Source organism: Rhipicephalus sanguineus, chromosome 5, assembly GCF_013339695.2.
Source record: "Rhipicephalus sanguineus isolate Rsan-2018 chromosome 5, BIME_Rsan_1.4, whole genome shotgun sequence".
In the NCBI taxonomy this organism is placed as follows: domain Eukaryota; kingdom Metazoa; phylum Arthropoda; class Arachnida; order Ixodida; family Ixodidae; genus Rhipicephalus; species Rhipicephalus sanguineus.
In genome coordinates, this window is record NC_051180.1 from 187,275,834 (window position 1) to 187,301,127 (window position 25,294).

The 25,294-nt window shown below is 46.9% G+C and overlaps 1 protein-coding gene across 1 annotated transcript in view; it reads right to left on the reverse strand.

The window, feature by feature from the left end:
- LOC119394522 (tight junction protein ZO-1) overlaps positions 1-25,294 on the reverse strand; it is a 521,713-nt gene that overhangs the window by 14,873 nt on the left and 481,546 nt on the right. Inside the window, exons 21-22 of the mRNA XM_049416099.1 lie at positions 16,550-16,677; positions 9,844-9,891 (exon numbers count right to left, since the gene is read on the reverse strand). Of these exons, the coding sequence (XP_049272056.1) occupies positions 9,844-9,891; positions 16,550-16,677 (176 nt within the window). The remainder of the gene's footprint in view (positions 1-9,843; positions 9,892-16,549; positions 16,678-25,294) is intronic.

Here is a 25,294-nt window from a genome sequence, read left to right on the forward strand (position 1 = left end):
TGAAGTGCGCACTGGGGGCCGGATTTTGTTATTGCGTTCAACTCTTAAAGGCGAAGCTTAACACTTTCGTGACCGCACCTATTCCCATCGATAGTATGTTATCGATGACTTCAAGTTCAATTTTTGGCATTCTCTTAGCGGTTCTAGGCAGCTAACGCAATACAAAGGGTAAAATAGCATGTATTTTATCAGTTTTGTTTGCAAGCTTCTTTTTTCCACCGCGGGGAGATTTTTAAAGCTCGTTCGCAGTCGGGTAGGTGAGTGCTCGTTGTTTCAGACTTTGCGTCGACGTCGCTCGCGGGTGCTCCACAGAAACGGCGAATTTCGATGGATTCCGATTAATCTGAGCGGGAATCTCTGGATGATGGTAGCACCACACACACGGAAGACGACTTCGATTCGCCAGGCTTCAGTACAGAGGGCGAAAGTGCGTCAAACCTCCCTGGAACATCAGCAGCTATCCGCCGGTAAGTTTCGTCTTCTCCTTGGGTCGTTTTATGGCTGCCACGTGTCGATGTAAATGTATCCGGTGTGTACTAAAAATAACAGCTCTTATCTGCAAGGTGTTAATTTCATTCGGGCGGGAGCATTTGGCGCCGGCTGCAGAAAGAGCGCAGTTCTCTCCGCGAAGACGGCGCAGAGTGGACTTTGACCCAACGCTCCGGTGTGCTGCGCAGCAGCGTCTTCGTGTTGTTTTTCACCGCAGAAGTCGTCAGAGAGATATGCAACCACACAGATAAGTATGCGTGGATGCATACTTTCGAAAAGCTAACATACAGTGAGAGGATGGATCCATGGAGGGAGGTTACTAAAGAGAAGATGAGCAAGTTCGTCGCACTCCATAAGTACATGGTAATCGTTGAAGTCCCGCGCTTGCATTGGTGTTGGTGTCGACGACACATATTTCCAGACCTTCGTCCACCGTCAGTGATGCCACGGAAAAGGTTCAAGGCTTCTTGAATGTCTCTGATCTGAAGAAGACGACCGTCTCATCCCACGAGAAGCTTCACCACGTGTCTTCTCTATTGCAACACATGAACGATTCTTCTACGCTATTTTTAACCCCGTTGGAACCTTTCAGTGGATGAAAAAATGGTGAAATCTGAAGGTCGGTATGGTATTCGGCAGTATATGAGGGAAAAAGAAGTCAAATGAGGGTACAATTATGGATTTTTGCAGATTTAGAACAGGCTACACTGTTCATTTCAACGAATACAAAGGAATATTGAAAAATACCAGAACTGCAAACTATGCTAGGAAAGCTGAACAGAAAAGTTTTTTTTTTCCCCGAGACATGTGCAGCCAGCCTTTGTTTCACCACGTCGAAGGAAGGAAAACGGGAGAGAGGAAAGACAGGGATGTTAACCAGTTTGGCATAACCGGTATGCTACCCCGTACAGGGGGAAGGGATGGGGGAGATTGAAAGAAGAGTAAAGAAAGAGAGAAAGAGAGGGGAACACACACGCACACACATAACTTTACAGCACAGAGCGGCAGTCTTGTGCGGTATGCGGCATCATTAAAAAGTCTACAGCCACTCGTGTAAGCCTGTTGTCCTTAGGAATTTGAGCAATGCCTTGGTTGCTTGAATTCTCGATGACTTATCAGGATGACATTGTAGAACTGTTTCTAGTGTCAACGGTCTGTTGTGAAGACGAGCGAGAGCGAATATGAGGGATCGTCTCTGCGCATCGTAGCGAGGACAGTAGCAGAAGATATGCTGAAGGTCTCCTCGGTGCCACAGGCGTCGCAAAGAGCGTTGTCGGCCATCCCTATTCGAAACGAATATGACTTCGTGAAAGCCACTCTTAGCCACAAGCGGCATAGCAGAGTGGCCTCTCTTTGGCGGAGTCCAGATGGTAGTTGAAGTCGCCACAACTCGTTGAGGTGGTGTTGCCGATAGTTTTGGCTTCTTGAGGCATTCAGTGTTGAGTGCGAAATATTCTTTGCGATCCTTTGAAGCATGGCAGCAGCATCAGACCTTGAAAGGGGTATAGCCTCTTCCTTGTCGCTTTGCAAAGCTGACCGAGCAGCATTATCGGCATGTTCGTTGCCAAGCACGCCGCAGTGACTTGGCAACCATTGAAATGTCACTTGGTGTCCTTTCTCGAATGACGTATGAATGAGGTGTCTTATCTCGAATACCAGTTGTTCATATGGTCCATGCCGCAGCACCACATCGAGAAACTGCACTTTCAGTGGCATGATAGGCGCTAGTGCCTATATTCCTTTATTTATTTAAATAATCTTTGTACTTACAGAGCTTATATTTCCACTATTATTCTACGAGGGCTTTGCATTCAAAACGCATATTTCGATTTTTTTTTAATGTTTACTCTTTGCAGAGTAGCATTGATGTTTTTATGAATGTTTTTTTTCCTTTTGATGCATTTTTCTTTGTTTGATAATTTTTTTATTATATTCGAAATAAATCTGTTGTTTGGAATTAATACTTTTGGAAAGACCAATTCTTCTATCATTTGATACCCTACATTTAGCATCAATTATTTTCTGTGGCAAGAAAAAAATATTTCCTGGACTAGCCAAAAACAACCAATTTTTCCACGGTCACGAAAGTGTTAAGGGTCCCCCAATTTTTTACAGCCTTAGAATGCTTCGACAATTAGTTTTGAAGATCTAAAAGAATACTGCCGACATTAGTATGACAGAGAGCTGAGCTAGTTGGTAGGTATTCACATTAAAGGCTCAGGGCATGCAAACACAGATGCAAGAGAGAAGTCAAGACACCACAAACGCCGACTAACAACTGCAAAGGTGCACAATGGCGGAAAAGAAAGAAGGTATGAAATCTTATCTGCGCATGCTCATGCAGAAGGCGCATGCCCATGCAATGAGTGACTGGTGTCATCTACGAAATTCCGCTATGACGTGGGAACTCCTACTTAGAGCAAACTGGACGTTGGATGAACGATTGCGCAAAAGATAATGAGCTCTTAATTAAGAAGGCATAGGGAGCATTAGCTATAACACTAGATATTTCGAAGATTAGGTGCGTCTCAGCAGAACTATGGTGAAGAAAGGCTGTGTTTCCTCATTAGTAGAATATTAAATCACTTTTATGAACACAATTTACATATAGAGTGCTTTACGCTCGACCAACCTAAGCAGTATTATCTATAACATGGATTCTATACAGTATTCTATTTTTTCGTCCTCTTTCTGTGACCGTTTGTCTTTTGCTTTGAAGTAAACTGAGAAGTTTCATTATTTGTTTACCATACCAGGATTCATGCAAGATTATGTACCATATATTCACTGTATTGTTTTTCTTTGATCCTTTGCACTACTTTTTGGGATGATCATAGTGTGCACCTTTGCTATTTCAACTGTTTTGTATATATGATTTGTATCTATTCTACTGATTGAGGCACTGAAATTATTGAGACATTGTATTGATGTATTATAGTGATAGTAGGTTTGTGGCCAAATGCTGACCCAAGTCCAAGATACAGGGGGTGAGAGCATTGTCAAGCTGTGTAAAAGCAACTTTTTCTCTCACTCCTCATGATCTGTATATCTCATGAAAAAAATCTCCCCATCTCCCCGTAAAAGGGAACCCTGAGTAGTATGCGAAGCAGCCATGAGTAGACTTAAAGTTCTGTAAATCTTTTATTTTCTTCATCACTGTTCATGGTCCTCCCATTTGAGGTTCCCCTGATGTTGTTACTCGTCATATATGACTTTAAGCTCAGGGGAACGTTTCTACTTGAGTATAACAGCCTTGTGGTCCGTAAAGTATAAAGTTAATGGCTCTTGCTGCAAAGGAAAGTATGGGACATGTTATTTGTAATAATTGGAATATGAATGTGAAGAACGTAAAGTGGACGAAAAGATAACGTGCCACCGGCAGGGACCGCCGGCTCGGTCCCTGCTGGCAGCACGTTATCGTTTCGTCCACTTTACGTTCTTCACATTTATATTCCAATTATTACAAATAACATATCCTATACTTTCCTTGGCAATATTGCCTGTTAGTTCTCATTAATAATGTGTCTAACAAACAAAAACGAGCACTTAAACGCCGTCTTCTTTGCTGCAAAGGTTGTAGCTTGAAGTTTGAGAATGCGATGTCAATGCACGGACAAGCCGGGTCGGCTTGTCGAGGTGCCCGTTTCGCTTCGGCTTCGCGAGCCCGCTGCTCCGGATTGGCTTGATGATGTGCCGCGCTGCTGCTGTAGAAGAGAGCACGCCGGAGGAGAGGAGAGCGCCGCTAGCGACTTCCACTCGAACTAGAATGCGCGCCGGAGTGGAGCGAGCACTCTACTGCAGAGCCATCTAGTGAGTACTCCGAGTACTAGTGGCGCACTGGTTACGCCAGGGGGACAGGCCTCGTCATAAGCTGCTTCGCATCTAAAAACATCTATTCTATTGCATAGTATTATCTGCAGTTTTTAACTGTAGTGTAGTAATTATGAGATAAGTGGAAAGGAATAAAGGGGGATGAAAAAACAAACTGCCATCGGTAGGAACCGAACCTTCATATAATGTGGAGAACACGTGGAAGTATCCATTCATGTGCCCCTCAGTGGCACCATGAAGGTCAGCAGTATAGACCGCTTATAACGTAAGTCGCCGGAGTCGCGAATATCCGCACTATAACCAAAACAACCTTCTTCAAAGGCTGCACTTGCGCAAAACGTGTTGAGCATGTAGCCTCGCGTGTCCGATAATCGACATATGTGATTTGGGGCGCTTACAACCACTTAAATCTCCGAATGTTCAAAAATTAACCGCCATGACCCGCATTGCCAACGAAATGAACACGGGGAAAAAAAAGCAAACAAAACAAAGTGCCACCGTGGAAATTCGCCGACTACGTTTCAAGCCACCTCGAGGTATGCGCATTACACAGAAACCATGTTGAATCGCGACCGAAATTTCACGTGCTGAGCGGAACCGATCATTCGTTTTCACGGGCGTGCACGCGATGTCCAAAACATTGCAATCGGATCCGGAACCACCATTCGAGAGCTGCATGTGCCAACCATGCCCTCGTTTTCGTTAACGATATGATTCCCTTCCCTTCAAGTGCAGCCATCGCAAAAAGTTTCCTTGATTCTGCACCAAACTGCAACTTTTATCGCCTGCGGCCGCTACCGAAAAGCAACCAACGCTGATTAGGCCTAGCCTGCGGTTCAGCATGTTGTTGCGGGAAGTTTGTCCAAGACAACATGAAGATCGGACGTCGAAAAGATCGCACTCAAGCACTAACCCAAGCATAGGCGGAGAGTACGGGGGGGCTGAGGGGCTTGGGCCCCCCCCGGACTGCCTCATGGGGGGGCAGAGCCCCCCCTGGGGCCGGCCCAGGGTATTTTTTAAGAGCTTGGCTTAGGTCCCCGGGTCGTCCTGTCTGGCAGCTATTTCACAGGAGGCTGTTTATGCCTGCTTCTTTTTCATTTCAGCCATTTAAAGTTCGGCACATGGGCCAGTGACAAGTCAAACATTCAATGAAAAAATGCCCCTCAAACGGATTTTTACGTGCAGAATATGTTGTGCTGATGAACAACTGAAGCGACGACTTAAGCTATGACAAATTAAAAATTCACCGGCAATTACGATACTGCCTAATTCGTTGAGCGCAGCCTCGTGTTCGGGCAACGCCAGCTGTGTTTGAAGTTTTGACTATCCGCAGTTGTAGCAATGTAACATTCGTTACATATTGCCACAGAAACTTCCAGCGCTCGAGTGCTACGTACACTATATACTCTGTGCATTGCAGCTGTCGCGAACCAAGTGAAACGCCCACCGCCCCGTTACGACAAGCGAAGCCAGCCGCAGTGCACGTGCCAGCCCTGCATGCGCACGAGCGACAGAGGAAGAAAGCGAGGTTAGAGGCCAGTATCTCGTGATATCGACAGGTTCCGCGTTCGCTCTCTTTCGTCCTCGTTCGCGCTATCGGTTACGCTGCCGACGCCAACGGCGATGCCGCTCAACACAGGAATGCCTAAGAGCTGCGCTCTAATTGTCTTGAACCTCTTAGTGAATGGTTTTGAGAACACAAAAATGATACTGAGGATACAAAGCAATCCCGACACAGTCAGTCAGTGAACACTTTCGCACAAACTTACTCGCAAAAAAAAAAAAAGGGTAATTTCTTGGTTGCCTACATATTGGTACCCTTCGACATGCCTACTTATAAAAGTGCCGAGAAAAGATGGTACGCAGTTTTGATTTATCAGTAAAGGGTTTTACTAAAAGTTCGGCCACCAATGAGCAACTCCATTACTCGTCCAAATTCATAACCGCAGCTTCGCACAAGGTGTAGTGGTATCAAATGGTATTTGCTACCATCTCAGAATTACTTTCGGCCATCTTGAATTGAATTCACTGGCATATAATTAAAGCTTCCCGTGATAGCGTTAGCCCACTCTCTCCTGTGTGGCGCATGTTTTGACAAAGTAAAGCCGAACCCCACGCATTTCATGAATTGATTTTACGCGACGCAGTCAACGAGTCAGCGAAAAAGGTCGCCTGCGCGACCTTTCTCGCTTCGAGCCAAGAGTTACGAGGTGGATCGATGTCTGTGTAAACTGAAAAATAAATCTAGGGTCTTCCACTTACATATCTTCATTATGATATCGCGGGCACCTAAGAGACTAAAGTTACATTAAAATTCTTTAATTTGGAAGTTGGACTCTCTCTCTCTCTCTGTATATATATATATATATATATATATATATATATATATATATATATATATATATATATATATATATATATAAACTTATATATATTACTTTATATATTACTTTGTCAAAACATGTGCCACACAGGAGAGAGTGGGCTAACGCTATCACGGGAAGCTTTAATTATATGCCAGTGAATTCAATTCAAGATGGCCGAAAGTAATTCTGAGATGGTAGCAAATACCATTTGATACCACTACACCTTGTGCGAAGCTGCGGTTATGAATTTGGACGAGTAATGGAGTTGCTCATTGGTGGCCGACATTCTGACGAAGGCTGGCCCACCAGCCGAAACGTTAATAAAACTACATTTCGTACATGAGTCCTTCTTCTCACTCATATACAGGGTGTTTCAAGAAATGTGTCCAACCTTCTCAAAAACTCAGGAAAATGCGATATTTGCTCAGGGCTTTCAGAATTGCTTTTTCTGTAGCGGCAGGAATCTTAAGGTAGTTAATGACATCATTTAGGACAGTAATTAAGAAAGTTACAATAATTAACTTTTTAATTAGTGGAGTTAGGTGATTATGTTAAATGGGAGAATTGAAGTACTTCATGCGAGGAACCCTTCCGCGCTTTGAGATTTCGAAAAAGCGTCCTCTAGTAATTGTTGTGGCATAATGAAATTCAACCAAATGCAACGGCTTTCAACAGCGAAAGCCATCGAATTCGGTTGAATATCATTACTTCGTTATTTTTACTAGATGCCGCTTTTTCGAAATCTCAATGTTGGGATGGGTTTCTGGCACGAAGAACTTCAATTCCCCAATTTGAAACAGTCAACTAACTGCACTAATTAAAAAGTTAATAAATTTAACTTTCTTAATTACTGTCTCAAGTCATGTCTCTAACCATCTTAAAATGCCTAGCGCTACAGAAAAAGTCATTCACTCATTTTGGACGTCTCAGAAGAATGTGGCAGTTGCGTTCTTTCATGTTTCTGTTTAGGTTTCGCCATTGAATTTGGTTGAATTTCATTACTTTGTAATTATTACTAGATGCCACTTTCTCGAAATCTCAAAGTTAGGTTATGTTTCTGACATAAAGAACTTCAATTTTCCCATTTGACACAACGACCTAACTCCACTAATTAAAAAGTTAATTAATTTAACTTTTTTAATTACAGTCCTAAATAATTTCTTTAACCATCTTAAAATCTCTTCCACTACAGAAAAAACAATTCTGAAGTCAGTAGTCAAACATCGCATTTTCCTGATTTTTTTGAGAAGGTTGGACACATTTCTTGAAACACCCTGTATGTATATATATATATATATATATATATATATATATATATATATATATATATATATATATATATATGGAGAGTGAGAGAAATGTGGAAGAGCAAGTCGGGCCCCCGCCCCCTCCGGTAAAATGAAAACTCTCTGCCTATGAACCCAAGAACAGCGCGTGTGATACGAAGTTTGTGTTCGCGGCCGGCAGATCAACGCCGACAAAAGCCCGCCAAGCTCGTTTAAAGGGACACTAAAGGCAAATAACAATTTATGTCAGAGTGAAAGCCCAATGTATGACAACTTCTAAAACGGCAATATTATCAACAGCAGTGCCCTACTTACCGAGAAATTAAGCTAAATGTATCACATGATGAGCGCCACGAGTGGGACATTTTCGAAGTGATCCCGATGACGTAGGGAAGTCGGCCTACAATAAATCACTAGTAATCAAACTAGCAGCAGTAAAAAAAGAACATTCCGAGCATCAAAAGACGTAATAAAATGCTGTTTGTTCGTTTCCGCTTGATTCATGGAAAACAAAACCTCCGTGGCGTTGCCATGGGGAACGGCGCGCGTGGTTCAAAGGTTCCGTTTTCGCCGAACTGTGCCTCGCCCGTCTCAGTGGTAGTTTCGGGATCGCGTACTACCGTGCGTGTTTTGCGCGCTCGTGAAAGTCGCTCTGACAGAAAGTTCGACAAAATGCCGCATGCGTGTGATATTGCCGGATGCCCGAATGGTGCACAACGCCAGTGCTGCAGCAAGGAAACCGGTGTGTCTTTTCACTGGGTGCCGCGGAATGAACCCTTACGCTCGAAGTGGCTTAGTGTCATGCCATTGCGCCAGTGTGCTAAACAGACAAAACATCTGCGTGTGTGCTCGCTGCACTTTCGTACTGAGGATTACGAGACCAACCGCAACTTGGTGACGGCTTTGAATGTGCCCATCCGAGCAAGTCTTTGCCGCAGCGCCGTTGTTGCTACTGTGGGTCCGCTACTTCCGCTCGGCTGCTACTAGTGTCGGCGGCCGCGCAGTAAAAGCGGGCAACGTTGGGCACGGCAGCAGTGACGTATTAGAGTCGTATTTTCAGGCGGGAGATTTGAAGCGCGCTAACGCGATGCGGACCACTAAAAACGTGATTTTATTTCAAAATAAGCACTTCCTTGGCACAAAAGCAGCGCTACGAGGTTTCTGGACCGCTATTTCGACAATCAACGTCGACTTAATATTTGCCTTTAGTGTCCCTTTAAGTCCGCACACTGGCAGAAAAGGCGAAAGCTCGCGTCATGAAGCCGCGAAACTTTTCAATTTGCGGATGAGGTAGCAAACGCGATATCTGTAGCAAGTGTGATAACGACGACGCTTTTCCAGACAGGAAACTTACTTTAACGCGCACTTGACGAGGACGCGATGGTACGTTCCACGCGGAATGCACTGCCGGCAAGCGGCCGCGGAGCCTTGCCGCCGCCGGTGCAAAGGCTACTTCGTCGCCTAGGCAACCACCATCCTTCCCCACTCGGCGAGCCCGCACAGCGCTGCCGCGGTCTTTTTCCTCCCTCCGCCCCTCGTTCGTTCACTGTGCGTGCCCTCGCCCTTCGTAGCGACCTCGTCGCTCCCTCCCCAGCGGCGTACCTCCTTTGCGAACTGCACTCACTACCGCGTTTGTCAGAAATATTTTCCCGCAACCGCATTATAAACGGTATTTCATCTTGGGGGACTGCACAATAAGCGGTACGCATATACATGCGGTTCTATGGGAGGGTAAACAGCAGTCAAAAAAGACCGCATTATAACCGGTCCTGCACTATATGCGGTTACGTTATAAGTGGTCTGCACTTATTTGGCACTTTCATTGCTGCAAGTATTTAGAGCACCCAAAGTAAACGACAGCACAGACTGACCTGGGCTGGTATGGAGCTCTCTGCAGTTGGCTTGGCCGGTCAGGTGTCCTGCACAAACACAGCATGACACACTCACTTAACCATTGCAGCTGCCACTATGGTTATATATAAAAGAAAATACTGGGCTCTCAATGCATATATTAAAACAAAGTTTCAGTGTGAAGTTGCTCCGCTCTTACCACCAACAGCCATTTTGGCATTAACTTGAAAAAGTGTGTGCCTAGTGCTGTGTTGTCTGCTCTGAAATACTATGGATGCATGTTGTGCCGAGCTCCACAAGCCTTGGCAGCCAATAGCTCAGCATACATTTCCTTTATATAAATGAAGATTGTAACAACATCTAGGTCCATGGGCTGTACACAAAGACAATCACAAAGGATTTTGTGCCATATGAAACAAGGCAATATTTTAAAGAAACAAGATTAATTAACAGGACAAGAATTCTAACTATATTGTCACGGGGTCGTGACTTCAATGAAGGCAGCAGTCGGCGTGTCCAAGATGAAACTCTTTATTTGGCCGAATTTGTGGCCGAGAAACGGAAAGTCAAACTACAGCAATACACACTGCACACTGATAGCGGCGAACAGAGCATCGGTCGTCGATAATCTGATGATCGCTGGTACACGCTTCTTTTATACATCATGCATCGAACTTTCCAGCCTTATCACTGGTGATCACGCAAGCTCTGGAATAATATTGACTATTCGCGTCATGTGCGCTATCTTAACAAAATTATCTACTACAATCTGGAATGTTTCAGACATTCTGGCGCGGCTTGCGCAAGGCAGTAGTGACACGTGTAAGAGGGCGATAGCATAAAACATTGAAAGAAAGGAGCGCGTGTGCCCCCCTCTGAAAAGGCATCGTCCCGATGCTTGAAAAGAAGATGGAAGTGGATACAGAAATAAAGTGCAATAATAAAGCAAAAAGTACAGTCCCCAGGTTCGCTAATGTGCAAAAAACGGCTTAAGAGACACAACATGGACGACTTCAGGACGTGCGCGGTGCCGTTGAGAGTTCGTTATGCCGTCCGGGATAACCTCGTAGTCTAATAATAATAATAATAATAATAATAATAATAATAATAATAATAATAATAATAATAATAATAATAATAATAATAATATTAATAATAATACCTGAGGTTTAACATCCCAAAACCACGATATGATTATGAGAGATGCCGTAGTGGAAAGCTCCAGAAATTTCAACCACCTGGGGTTCTTTAACGTGTGCCTAAATCTAAACACACGGGCCTCAAACATTTTCGCCTCCATCGAAAATAACCTCGTAGCCTAGGGTGCCGAGACATTGGAGCATCTTGTATGGCCTGAAGTATCGCTGAAGAAGCTTTCTATGGTTGAGGCTTGGGCTAGTTGGTTCATGGTTAAACAGGGGAGAAAACAGTGCTAAATTGAGACAGGACACAAGACGAAAAAGGCACGACAACAGTGCTGACTTACAACTGATTTTATTTTGACATGTGGGCGCATATATATATCTTAACAGTCAAATAAAAAGAAAACAAACATGGTTCACTGGTGCCCGTCTCATCGACGTGCTTCATCACTGAGCGCCACAAGCACGTGCTGTACATGTCACCTACAGTTCAAAAAATCAATTTCTTTCTTTGACAGGGTTAGAGATGGCATGCTCTCTAAGAAGAAACTTCTCACTAAGTCCCCGTCGGCGTATCGGCGTCCAGACCCACACACGGTCACTGAGTTGGTATGCCATGTGGCGTCGTCGAAGATTATGTAGTGACAGCTGTCAACCCTCAGCTGGTTGCTGCAAGCTGTGGAGCTTCTTTGGCGCATTGCAAGTAAGCAGCGACGTCGAGATTGTCCACATCGGTGGCAGTTGGCATCACTGCGTTGAGCGTCGTTGCTGAGCTCCTTCCGTATACCAACTTGTATGACGTCATCTGCGTCGTTGTGTTGTACGCGAAGGTCACATACGAAAAAATGCAATCCCAGGTCTTGTGCTCGACGTCAACGTACATGGCCAGCATGTCGGCGATGGTCTTATTTAGACGCTCGGTGAGGCCATTGGTCTGCGGGTGGTAGGCAGTGGTCCGGCGGTGACTTGTCTGGCTGTATTCCAAGATCGCCTGAGTTAGTTCCGCAGTAAAGGCCGTACCTCTGTCAGTAATGAGGACCTCTGGGGCGCTGTGACGCAGAACAATGTTCTCAACGAAAAACTTGCCTGCCTCAACAGCACTGCCTTTGGGCAGGGCCCTTGTCTCTGCGTAGTGGGTGACGTAGTCGGTAGCTACGACGATCTATTTGTTTCCGGAATTCGACATCGAGAACGGCTGTAGTAAGTCCATCCCGATTGGTTGGAACGGCCGTTGAAGTGGCTCGATAGGCTGCAAAAGTCCGGCCGGCCTGGTCGCCGGTGTCTTGCATCGCTGACAGTCTCGGCAGGTCTTTACGTTCCGAGCAACATCGGTGGCAAGGCGCGGCCAGTATAGTGCTTTTCCTGTATTCTAGCGAGCGTGTGGGAAACACCGAGGTGTCCAGCCGTGGGATGATTGTGTAGAGCCTGGAGGACTTCTGGTCGCAATGCTGAGGGCACCATGAGAAGGTAGTTGGCTCGAAGTGGCGAGAAGTTCTTCTTTAGGAGAACGCCGTTTCGCAAGAAAAACGACGCCAGTCCTCGCGTGAATACCTTCGGAACAACAGCGGTCCTGCCTTCGAAGTATTCCACAAGGCGCCTGAGTTCCCGGTGGGCTCGCTGTCATTCGGCGAAGTCGTCGGCACTTATGGTTCCCAAGAAGCAGTCATCATCCTGTGTCATGAGTAAGGAGAGGACGTACGGACGACGAAGACGACAAAGTAGGAGGAGAAGCACGCGGAACAGGCACGAGCGCGTGCAGGGTAGCACACGGCGCGATGCGCGTGACACGAGCCGTAAACGAAGGCAGCAGTTCGATGAGCTGGCATTGTCTGCGTGGCTACTGGAGAAGAAGGTCGCATTGGCAGCTACGTTCTGTCAACGGGAAGGCAGCGGGCGTTCGATTCCGGAGGCCGTGACGCTGGCACTCCGTGGCGTGGCCGTTGACCTCGACGACGCTCGGGCGAGGCTCCTCGGAGGTGCTGCAGCACCTTGCGGCAATTCCGGACGCACCAGCAGCAGTCCCCCTTCAAGCTTCAGCCAGCAACAATCCCCGGGACGCCACGTCATCGGGTACAGCAGGGGCCGAGCTCGTACTTAGGCCTAAGCGACAGAGACGCCTTGCCACGTCAGCGACTGGGAAAAGGCTTACGGCAGCTTTGTGGTCTGTTATGCATCGGGACGACAGTTCATTGGGACGACAGAAGATCGTCGGCGACATCGACTGGGGAAACAGCACAATGGAGGCTGGACTTACGGCGTGTAACGGAACCAAGTAAGAGTGTTCCATTGGCGAGGCCTAAGTGGCCAGACAGACTCTAGTAGCGACGCGAGTCGGAGGTGTAGAAGTACTGAGAATTGTGTTTGTCTATTTTCGCATATTGTTCTAGTGTTTGTAAGATTTTCATTGTTAGTTGTTTTGAGTGTTTTTCTTATAGTTTTTCTTGTGTGCAATTAAATTATGTTTGCTGTGCCTACCTTCGCCTTTCAATCTATCTCAAACGCACACGCCTCTGAGATCGGTGACATCCTGGTCGTCCTGCGGCGGTGGGTCGATGGGGGCACGAGACAGGCAGTCGGCGTCAGAGGTGTCTTCCAAACTTGTAAACAACGGTAATGTCGAATTCTTGAAGTCTCTGACTCCACCATGCGAGGTGACCTGAAGGGTCTTTCAAGTTAGCTAGCCAACACAAGGCATGGTGGTCGCTCACAACTTTGAAGGGTCCGCCGTAGAGGTAAGGGCAAAACTTTGACGCAGCCTGGATAATGGCAATACACTCCTTTTCCGTTGTGGAAGAGTTCACTTCTGCCTTGGATATCGACTGACTAGCATAATTGATAACCCTTTCCAGTCCGTCCATCTTCCGCACAAGGACGGCGTCGAATCCTACACTGCCTGCGTCCGTATTCGTCGAAATGCACAAGTATCCGAGGCAGCTGCAGGCGTCGTTTAAGTTCTTGAAATGCTTCAACTTGCACTGTTTCCCACCTGAATTCAATGTCGGTCTTCGTGAGTTGCATTAGTGTGTCGGCGATCCGTGAAAAGTCCTTGACGAAGCGTCTGTAATAGGCGCGCAAGTCGAGAAATCGGCGTACAGCTTTCTTGTCAGTGGGTGGTGGGAAGGCAGCGATGGCCGCTGTTTTCCACGGGTCTGGGCGCACTCCGGACTTGCCGATCACGTGACCCAAAAGCAATAGCTCCTCGTACGCAAAGTGGCACTTTTCAGGCTTCAAGGTGAGGCTAGAGGTCTTGATTGCTTGAAGTACAGCGTCAAGGCGCCGGAGGTGATCGTCGAAGTTTGAGGTGAACACAATGACGTCGTGCAAGTACACGAGGCAAGTCTGCCACTTCAATCCTGCCAGTACTGTATCCATAATGCGTTGGAAAGTCGCAGGTGCCGAGCAAAGGCCAAAGGGCATGACCTTCAACTCGAAGAGGCCGTCTGGTGTTATAAAGGCAGTCTTCTCTCGGTATCTCTCGTTGACCTTGATTTGCCAATAGCCGGTCTTGAGGTCCATCGAAGAAAAGTACCGGGCAATGTGGAGTCGATCCAGGGTGTCGTCAATCCATGGGAGAGGGTACACGTCCTTTTTCGTGATCTTGTTCAGGTGGCGATAATCTACGCAGAAGCGTAGGGTTCCGTCTTTCTTCTTCACTAACATCACAGGTGACGCCCACGGATTCTTGGATGGCTGGATAATGTCGTCGTGTAGCATTTTGTCCACTTGTTTCTTTAATGCCTCGCGTTCTTGCGTCGAAGCTCTGTTTGGACTCTGACGGAGTGGTCTGGCACTTTCCTCTGTAATGATGCGATGTTTTGTGACGGGAGTCTGCCGAATTCTTGACGACAATGAAAAGCAGTCCTTGTATTGCAAGAGCAGGGTTTTGAGCTGTTCTTGCTTATGCTTCAGAAGGTTTGGATTGACGTCGAAAGCTGATTGAGGAGCTCAGTTCATCGGAGTAGATTCGGTAGAATCGGGGAGGGCGAAAGCACTGGTGGCTTGCAGAATTTCTTCGATGTAGGCAACCGTTGTGCCTTTGTTCACATGCTTGTACTCGGTGCTTGTGGTAGCGGCAGCGGCAGTAGGTGTGGCCGGCTTCTCCGCAGTGATAGCAGAGTGGACGGTGATCGGGGGTAAGCCACACGTTGGTCTTCCTTGGAGCGTTGCGCTGGCCGACAGTTGGGTGGTATGGCGTCGGTGGCGGAACTGCGATGGTGTGGCGTCTTCCTGTGGGCACCGAGGGGGAGTGCTACGACGTGCTGCAGCAACGTAGCTCATAGGCTCCGGATGAGGCTGTGGTGGTTTGGGAATGCCCAACACATGCTGGGCCTCTTCACGAACAATATCGGTGATCGAGTCCACTCGAGGCTGCGATTCCGGAAACATGTTACGCAGCTCTTCACACACGACCGCTCGGATGGTTTTGCACAGGTCATCAGTGCTGAGGGCTTGAACTTCGGCGTAGTCGGTTGTTGGTGAGCAGTGGTTGTACTGCCTTGCCCACATCTCAAGCGCCTTTTCTATTGTTGTGGCCTCTGTAAGGAATTCATTGACACTCTTGGGTGGGTTGCGAACAAGACTTGCAAACAGCTATTGCTTGATTCCTCGCATTAGGAACCGGAGCTTCTTCTCCTCAGACATGGCGGGGTCGGCATGACGGAGGAGGCGGGTCATTTCTTCAGTGTACATCCGGACGTTCTCATTCGGGAGCTGTACACGACTTTCCAGCAGGGTTTCCACCCTTTCCTTACGCACGATACTTGTGAAGGTTCCGAGGAATGCGGTGTGATATAGATTTCAGGTCGTCAGGGCGACCTCCCTGTTCTCGAACCAGGTCCTGGCTCTATCTTCAAGGGCGAAGTATACGTGACGAAGTTTCTCATCACAGTCCCAGTTGTTGAACTGGGCAACTCGGTCGTATTTTTCCAACCAGCTTTCTGGGTCCTTTATACATGCTCTTTTTTTTTTTAGAATACTACATACCTTACATATGCCACCCTCTATAAGGAGGCGGGGTGATTTGTCTCTTCGTGGTTCTGCTCTGCTGCAGGGCTCCACTGTGGCTTTGTAAAGAACGTAGTTGGGCAGTGTTGATTGAGTATGAGTTGCACTGGATATGACAAGAGCAGCTCCCTTACGAAGCACGTTGGCGTGAACAACAGTACAATCGACGGCAGTGTGCGACAAATAGCACAGAAGATAGTGCCTGAGAGGCTGACAGTAAGAAGTAGGCCTGATGAGATGACACGTGTTGCGAATCGGAGAATGCAGCGAAGAGACGCAGGCACCACGCCACAAAACTGAAAGACACCAAAGGTTTGTTAGTTGGCTCATGAGGTTCGGTTTTCCAAAGCTACTCAGGTGAAATTCAGAAGACTTTCTGAACAAAGGTTTTGAATTTAGTTGCGGTGTGTGCCGCAGACTGTGGTTTGATGACTTTACCACAATTGGCAATGTTAGAGAGTTGGCAAAGCGTAACCACATGTGCTGTCTCGGACAGTGATTGGCAATGTTCTTTGCTGAGCATAATGGCCTTGATTTTGAGTCTGCATCCCCCTATAGCCAAACAAGGCATGCTGCTCACCTGGGAGGTGGACGGGCTGCAGGTAGCCTCAGTGTTGCAGGTTGAGCTGTGCTACGAGTGAAGCGGTACGGGTCATGTGCTGCCACCTGTCGTCCGTATGCATCATAAGCTGGAGCTTCATAGCCAGCCTGCGTGAAGTTAATATGGACACAATGTGAAAGCAAGAATGCACTGTTTTCTCACATTGATGTACAGTGGCAAAAATGTAATGAAGACATTTTAAATTAAATCTTTGGTTTTATATGCTAAACCGTGACATAATTAGGAGGCATGTAATAGTGGGAGACTCCGATTAATTATTACCCGCTGGGGTACTTTAACTCGCACTCCCAAATCTAAGAACATGGGTGTTTTTGCATTGATCATAATGTGGTCGCTGTGGCTGAGAATAGGCGGATAGCAAAAACCCAATTTTTGCAAAAAATTGTGGGCCACAGTGCTCTTCTGCGCTGATTTCTGGTTTGAGATGCTGCGCCACTGTACGGGCACTGTTGCCTAGGCTATCACTTTTTCCATGTTTCAGCTAGCAGTCGTGGTTGTTTATTCTCACAAATTACTGCACGACATCTTGAGGGGTTGCGCAAATTAGCCGAATAACAGACGCAACCACTACTGGACAGTTATAAAAGGTGTGAACTCCCTTCACTCCTTCATTCGTTCGTTCATTCAAGTGGCCTGCACGTTCGGCCACATGCATGTTGTTTTGTAGCAGAGTCTTTTCACGCATGTTTTGTGCTTCATAAAGATTTGTTGGACGACACAGTTTCATGAAATATCTGTCCAATCTAAGACTTGTACATCTGTTTTCATGCTTCGAACTCATAAAATTGATTTGCTTTTGTGTTGCAAGGATACCATCTCAGGTTTGAAACAGTGAATGGCGATAGCAAAATATTTCTTACTGTAAAAGTGAACAACTCACGCAGTTTTCAGTTTTCTTTTCTTTTTGCGCCTCTGAATATTGCTTTTGTGAGTGTTCGTTCCCTCACACACTCAAACTCTGTGTCTCAAGGCATGCATAATTGTGCATGCTCAACATACACTTTTCTTTCAAGTTCCAGTCAAAGGTATCTGCACTTTAGACTTGCAAGTCTCTGAAATACTATAGACACCATACTATGTCACTCGTTCCAGAAGCAACACTGATTGTTCCACATCCTAGGCGATGTCATTAACTGAGCGGCCGTTTTGTTCTACTGGCCTTTTCCGCGCTCAGCAGTTTCCGTACATATGACAGAAAGTAAGCAATGCAAGTAAACTGGATTAGTGCACTTGATTGGACAGAGTTCCTGAACTGTTGTGATAAGTCCTTAAGTGATTAGGGAACGCATGAATTGACATTTGGCACCATGTGCTCAACAGAGTGTGAGTGATTCTGAGGTACGCAATGTTGATGCTTGAAAATACGAAATCAAGCTTATTCAGCAAAATATTACGGCATATTTTAAAGCATAACCGTATGCGTAAACTGGCTGCTGCAATTGAGACCCACCCCTCACCGTTTTCCATGTTTTATTCACTACTGCCCATTTCCACTTTCCACTTCGTTCTGTGAAAAGCAAAATATTTTTATCCGTTCCAAAAATAATTCAAGGACGCAATCACTGAACAGCCGGTAACAACCATGTCACAGATGTACAGGTGTTTCCTCCCCAATTACCCTGAACAGCACGCGCCATGATGCGCCATTTTGCTATCCACCTATTGAATCTGCACTTTAGTGCTTCGCTGTGTGTAACTGCTAAGCCATCACGACGAGTCAGCAAAAACAAGCCTCAATTAGTCATGGTCATGCATGTACGGCTGTGAAAGAACATTTAAAAGCGCACTCGTAGAACAATAACACACTTGTCACATGAAGCACATTTGTGTGAAAGTATCCCAGCCATCATGCACCACATTCTGGCTAAACGAAGTTCTCTATGTTGGTAACAACCAGAAGCTTGTTCGGAAAACGAGAACTTGCCCAAGTGATGCACACACTAGCAATTTACAGCCACATTAAAACAACAAGAAACTATGTTCTGCAGGAGAAGGGAAGAGGTAGAGCTGCGCGAATGGCAAAATTTTGGGTGCGAAGCCAATTCGAATATTGAAGTGTGAGTGCGAATCGAATCGAATATTTTTCGAATACTGCGAAGTGAAATCGCAGAAAGAAAAGTTAGAGAGGATTCCTAAACATATTCTTATGAGATAGCAACATGGAAGTGCTTCTTTTCGCTAGGTTAATGAAGCGCTGGCAGGGTGGTGTTTCATAGTTGTCTTATCAAGAATGAGGCAATGTAGAGGCTGAATTGTACTTGTGTACATGATTTGGTGCAACCAAAGTGTTGCCGACAACACTTTACACGTGATAGGCAAAGATGCCATTTCCTCAGCCTCTCTTCCTCTTTCAACTTCTGTGGAAGCCCAACTGATGTGGTGGACAAGGGTGTGCTCCCTTCAAGTCGGGAGTTCCAAATCTGCCTCGTAGACATCGATATATAAGAACATCTGAAATTTTGGATGCTAAAAGGCTTCGGCTTCCGATTTGTCGGACTTCCTGCCCAAATTTCAGGTCCAAAACAGCATTAATTGAGCCCCCACCTCTGCCACATCTTTCATCTCCATGTTGGAACCAGCGTTTTCTTGAGTTAATACATTTGCGACCATAGCGGAACTTGAAAGGTAGCTTTGCCGCAGTACCGGGGTGTGATGAAGTGAAGCATATTGAAAATCTAGGGACCACTTCCAATCGGATGTTGACTGTGCCTTGGCTAATACCTGTGACACACGGGCATGTTTGAAAGGCCATTGAGCCGATGGCCATCGAAACGCTACAACTCCATCGAACTCGATGGAGTTCTCGCGTTGCCACACGACGGTTTTCAACGGCCGTTGACTGATTCAGGTGTTTCTCGCAAACATTTTGTGGCGCTGCTAATCTTATTTTCGTTTTCATGTCGTCGTAAGTGAACTAAAATGAATCCACTTAAAAGCACACATTTGTGCGTTGTCTTGTTCTGAAATATAAAAAAAAATGTTTATACGTAATTATAAGTGCATTATTGGTTATAAGCAGAGTTGGTTATAAGTTTGCTGAACAGCGAAACTGTGGCTACGTTATAACCGCTTTACCCGTCCGGCCGCTTTTCCGAGTTCGCGAAGTTTACACGTAGTTTTGCCTGGTTTTGCGGTTACGTGTATTCATTTTGTTTCATTGGTTTCATCACGTGCCTGTTCCGCCATCATGAGTGACCGTGAAACAGATGACAAAGCCGCTATGGTGTTCTACGCGGCTGCGATCATGCAGCTTGATGCTGGGATCGAAGCGGCGAAAGAGGAAGCCGACGCCATCGAGAATGAGCTGTTGCTCGTGAACAATTTGCTGACGACTATGGATGCGGTGACAGAACGAAGCGTGAAATCACACAAATACTTTAGTAAATAAGTTACAACGCCCATGCACACTACTTTTAATGCATACTCGTTAAATTTTTCCTTTTCTAATCATGAGTACGAGCACACTGGGAATGAGAGGGCGCGGTGACGCTGTTTCCGCTTGCGCCGCTCGATGGCCGTCGAAGTTTCAATGGAGTTGTGGAGTGCTCCGTCGACTCGATGGGCCACTGACTCAATGGCCTTCGAAACTGCCCGTGTGGCAGCGCGTGCACCCCCGTTGAGTCAATAGACCATCGGTTCAATGGCCTTCGAAACGCCCGTGTGACACGGGTATAAGTTAAACTGTAACGGAGCTTGAAAGGCAGCTTTGGCGCAATACGGGGGTGTAATGAGGTGAAGCATACTGAAAATTTGAAGGGGTCACTTTCAATTGGACGTTGACTGTGGCTTTGGGAAGTTCGAATAGTAAAATTACAGTGTGAATTGAATCGAATAGCAAACACTATTCGAAAAATATTCGAAATTTCGAATATTCGCACACCCCTAGGAAGAGGCTTAAAGGGGTACTGACACAAAATTTTGTGGCCGAGATAGCCTATGGGATCGATTCTTGAGAACATGCGTACATCATCTGCAAAATATCAACAGCGAAGCTTGGAAGGTATTTTAAATGAATTTTGAAGTTTGCGTGAGCGATAGACACCCTCGTGCTATTGACACCCTCAAAGGTGACCCTCAGTGACCCCCCTACTTCTCTCACATGACCACGCTGCAACAAGTTATGATGACGTCATAGCCGCCATTTTTTTTGCCACGTTTGCTCCAGCAGCCTACTTCTCGGCAGCTGCTCATGAACCGCACGGAAGTGCATCACAGTTACTGTGTGCTGACGTGATCGAGCGCTGCACCCACTGGGTGGTGATAGTTGCACCCAGAGGCTTGTCGTTTTTGAAACCGAAACTGACACTGATTGGTAATGAGGAGCCTGTGATTAACTATCTGTCGCGCGTTGCAGCAAACGATGTGCCGTGTTATGACTAACAGGCTCCAAGCATCACATTGCAGCAAAAAAAAACGCTCAGCCAAAATTTTTGTGTCAGTACACCTTTAAGCTTACACAAGGATCTTTTGTTTTTTGGCAATAAAGAAGACATCCTTCAGCTTCCCAGTTTTCAACAGGGTGGTGCTGTGACAAGAATTCTAGATGGAGTGCTCTTAAGGTGAGCTTACTGAAGAGTAGCCTATCAAGATGGAAACAAAAAAAGTGTTGCAGAATCTCCTGTAGGAGTTGTCTAAGTGATGTGTGAGCATTGCATTTTATTGTAGGTAGCGGCCTACTCTGGAATGCCATTTTCGGATGGTATCGGCATAGCGTCTCATCATTTCTGTAGCGCCTGTCAGCGTTTCATCTGTATTGCACTCGTGTGCATGCCATGGGACAGCGTCTTGAATGCTGTGCCATAGCACATGCATCCTGCGACCACTGAAACGAGTGTTTGGCATTAAAATTTCACAACGTTTCAATTTTCCCGATGTGTACAATCCTTCTCAGCTTTACATCTTGTCCTGCAGAGGGCTTTGATTGCACTTCCACGAAATTCAATGAGACCTTCATAGAGAGTGTTATCTTGCTACAGTTGTTTTGCACAGTGGGTACAATGCATTCATTTAGGTCACATATGCTCATATTTTTCAAGAATTGGTAGCGTAAAGACAGCACTTGCCTTCAAAGCGTGAGGACCCAGGTTCAAACCCAAGCACCAGAGTGAAAACATTTTCTTTTATGCATTTACTTCTTTACAGCGGTGATTGTATGATGCAAAAAACAGACAGTTTTATTGTTGAATCAACATAACAATGCTTACACATTTAAAAACTAGAGGACACTTGAACTCTGTCTTCAAGAGCAGAATGCGGTACGTGAATGGGCCCCAATCGCATCATCTTCTAATTCGCTTACCAGGCTTTGCTTCCTGGACACCTCAACTGTGCTGCGAGGAAAACACTGACTGTTTGAAAGTCTCTTAGAATGCATGCCTACTGCAAGTGCAGTTGCAACGTGCCGACTATGCCATAATTCATGATACTGTCATGGGCGAGCCAAGAAAGAGAGCCAGGATCCCAGGTCTTCCCCGAAACTAGACCAGAGAAACGTTCTCTTCTTCTTGCATTCCTAAGCGTGCACGTGCTACAGCGGATGGCTCATACATGATGGCATGTGGCATTAGTCAGTCTCCTAGAAAAGAATTGTCTCCATGCTGTTTACGAGCGTAAATAAAATGAGAAAAGAAAGAGGGTTACTATACAAACGAAACAACTTTGACGTAAGGCAGAATGAATATGCTGCTGTCACAGAAAAAGTAAATAAAACAGGACAAAAGATGCAACAAAAACAAACAGAAAAGCAACAAAAAGAAGCTAAATAGTCTTTGTAGTAACGGTCACTCTGGTTGATTAATGGCGCGAGAAATATGGCATGAGCTGTGAAACATGAACGACATCAGTTTGGGGAAGCCGACAGGAAGGTCTTGAGGTGCCTTCGGGGAGAACATCGTAGGTTACGTTGCTGAGTCGCTGTGGAACCTTGTAAGGGCCAAAGTAGCGACGCAGCAACTTTTCTGACCGGCCACGCTGTCGGATGGAGGTCCACACCCACACTTCATCGCCTGGGTTGAAGGCGACAAGTCGGTGACAAAGATTGTAGCGGCGTGCGTCTGCAGTTTGGCGACACCGAATACGGCGTTGCGCGAGTTGACGGCCAGCCTCGGAGCGTTGAGCGAACATGGCAACAACCGTGTTAATCATTCCCAGGTTATTGGGAAGGAGCATGGCGTCGAGCATTGCGATGACCTCTCGACTGTGGATTAAGCGAAATGGGGTGAACCCTGTACTTTCTTGAACTGCAGTATTGTAAGAAAAAGGTATGTAAGGAAGAATGTCATCCCAGTTCTTGTGGTCAATGGCTAGATACAGTCAACATCCGATTTTTCGGACTCCCTAGGGACCGCGAAATCATCCGAAAAAGCGAATTCATGCTTTTTTACTCCGCTCAAGCAATCAAATCGTCACAGCCACATCCAAAATAGCTTTAATGCCTCCCAGTACACTTATCAGGCATTTTGGTGCGCGCCCAGGCTCTCGAAAATACATTCGGTACCTGCCGCGAACACCACTTAATTATACGTGCCAACCGCCGCTTGCATTTGCGTCTCGTGATGAGCGACGCTGATACCAGCAAAGCGCGGAATAAATTACGGCTGTCTCGCATGGAGCGTTTGGAAACGATGACGCGAAACACAAAGACTGTGGCGGAAGAGCGGACGACTCGTCTGGCTTTCCTTGATGCTTGTGCGCATCGATGTCGCCGAATCTCCGCCGATACAGCGGAGCGGAGGGCTCGCAAGGTGCAGCAGTGCGGAGGGCTCGCAAGGCAGCAGGAGCGCGGGCTCGCGGCCAAGAGCCTGCGGTGAGAGCTCGCGAGGCCGAAGAGTGACGTCAGCGTCGTGCGGACCCCGAGATACAAGCCCGCAAAGCTGAACCCTTTCATGACAAATACGTGCGTACGGTACAGCAACAGTACAGTGACGGTGTCAGCTTAGTTGGCGATGTGCTGCACACTGTGGCATCGGAGACTACCATCATCATCACTAGCAAGCATCACGGCTCGCCGGCTGCGTGTTCGGCTCGTGACACTCGCGCTACGAGTGAACTCGGGTGGGCTTGGTTCCATGCTGATGTGGATGTGGTTCCATGCTGCAGCAAGTGAAATTTTGGATCAAGAAAGGCTGGCCGAAATTTTTGTCTGAAGAGCAGATCCGCTTCCGGCCATACTTCAGTAAGAAGGCTGAACTCACGTACTACCAAGACTTAGTCTACTGGGGACACCGCATCGTGCTTCCCACCGCTCTAAACCGACGTATCTTGGACTTGCTCCATGAAACGCACCCAGGCATGGTGACCATGAAGAACATTGCAAGATCCCTGTTTTGGTTTCCGGGGCTAGACGGTGAGATCGAGCGATTGGTGCGGGAGTGTCCTGCTTGCGTACAGGCTGCAGCGATGCCTCCAGCGCAAACACCTGTACCATGGCCCACGACGGGAGAGAAATGGAGCCGGCTGCACGCTGACTATGCTGGTCCTATTGAAGGACACATGATACTGGTAGTCGTGGATTCCGAAACGAAGTGGATAGAAGCAGTCCCAACGAAATCTGCAACAGCAGAAGTGACAGTGGAGGCTCTCAGGGCGATGTTTGCAAGGTTCGGTCTACCTCGTACTCTTGTGACGGATAACGGACCTCAGTTCACGGGCTTCCACTTCCACAATTTCCTGGCTCAGAACCAAGTAAAACACTTGGCTACAGCGCCCTATCATCCACAATCAAATGGTTTAGCGAAGCGGGCCGTAAGAACGTTGAAGGAAGGCTTGAAGAAAAACTATGAAATTCCGCTGCAAACTCGAATATCTAGACTTCTGTTCCGTTATCGCCGTACGCCAGTGAAGGAGGGCAAGTCACCAGCGGAGCTCTTGCTGGGATATCAAATAAGAACAAAACTCGACTGCATTATGCCGACCACCGAGGCCGTGAAAGCAAAGCCGTGCAATGAACGTGAACAGCGATGGCAGGCTGGACAGCGTGTTTGGACTCGAACTTTTCAGCCACGCAAAAAGTGGATACCAGGTATCGTGCGTGACCAGCAGGGAAAGCGCATGGTCACAGTGGACACGACTCAGGGAACGGAACGGCGGCATTTTGACCAAGTGCGACGGCGGGACGTTTCGGTCGACGAATCGTGCGACACCGACACGCTATCGCCCCGTCAAGAGCTTTCGGGCGAAAGCGCAAGCGATTCGCTGACTCCGGCAACTCAACCTTTGCGGCGCTCAACGCGACAGCGCCGTCCTCCAGATTGTTTGAACTTTTAAGAAGGGAAGAAGCTGTGGCATCGGAGACTACCATCACCATCACTAGCAAGCATCACGGCTCGCCGGCTGCGTGTTCGGCTCGTGACGCTCGCGCTACGAGTGAACTCGGGTGGGCTTGGTTCCATGCTGATGTGGAATAAAGTGACACCGATGTTTCGTTAATTGAGTGGCGTGCTTCATAACACACACAACTAAAAACAATCAGCTTCACACGGCAGCAAATGCTGCCGTGTTGCTATACCGCACGCACGCATTTGTCATGAAAGAGTTCGTGATGCCTTCTCCATTCCTGTACGCACACGGGCACGGCAATGGCGAGCGGGTTTTGTTCGTGAATGTGACGCGTCTATGCGGCGCACTTGGCAGTCTCGCACAAAGAGGCAGCGTGAATGGCAGTGCGGCGCGTTTGGGTTCTCGTCTATTAAATGCGTTCAGTAC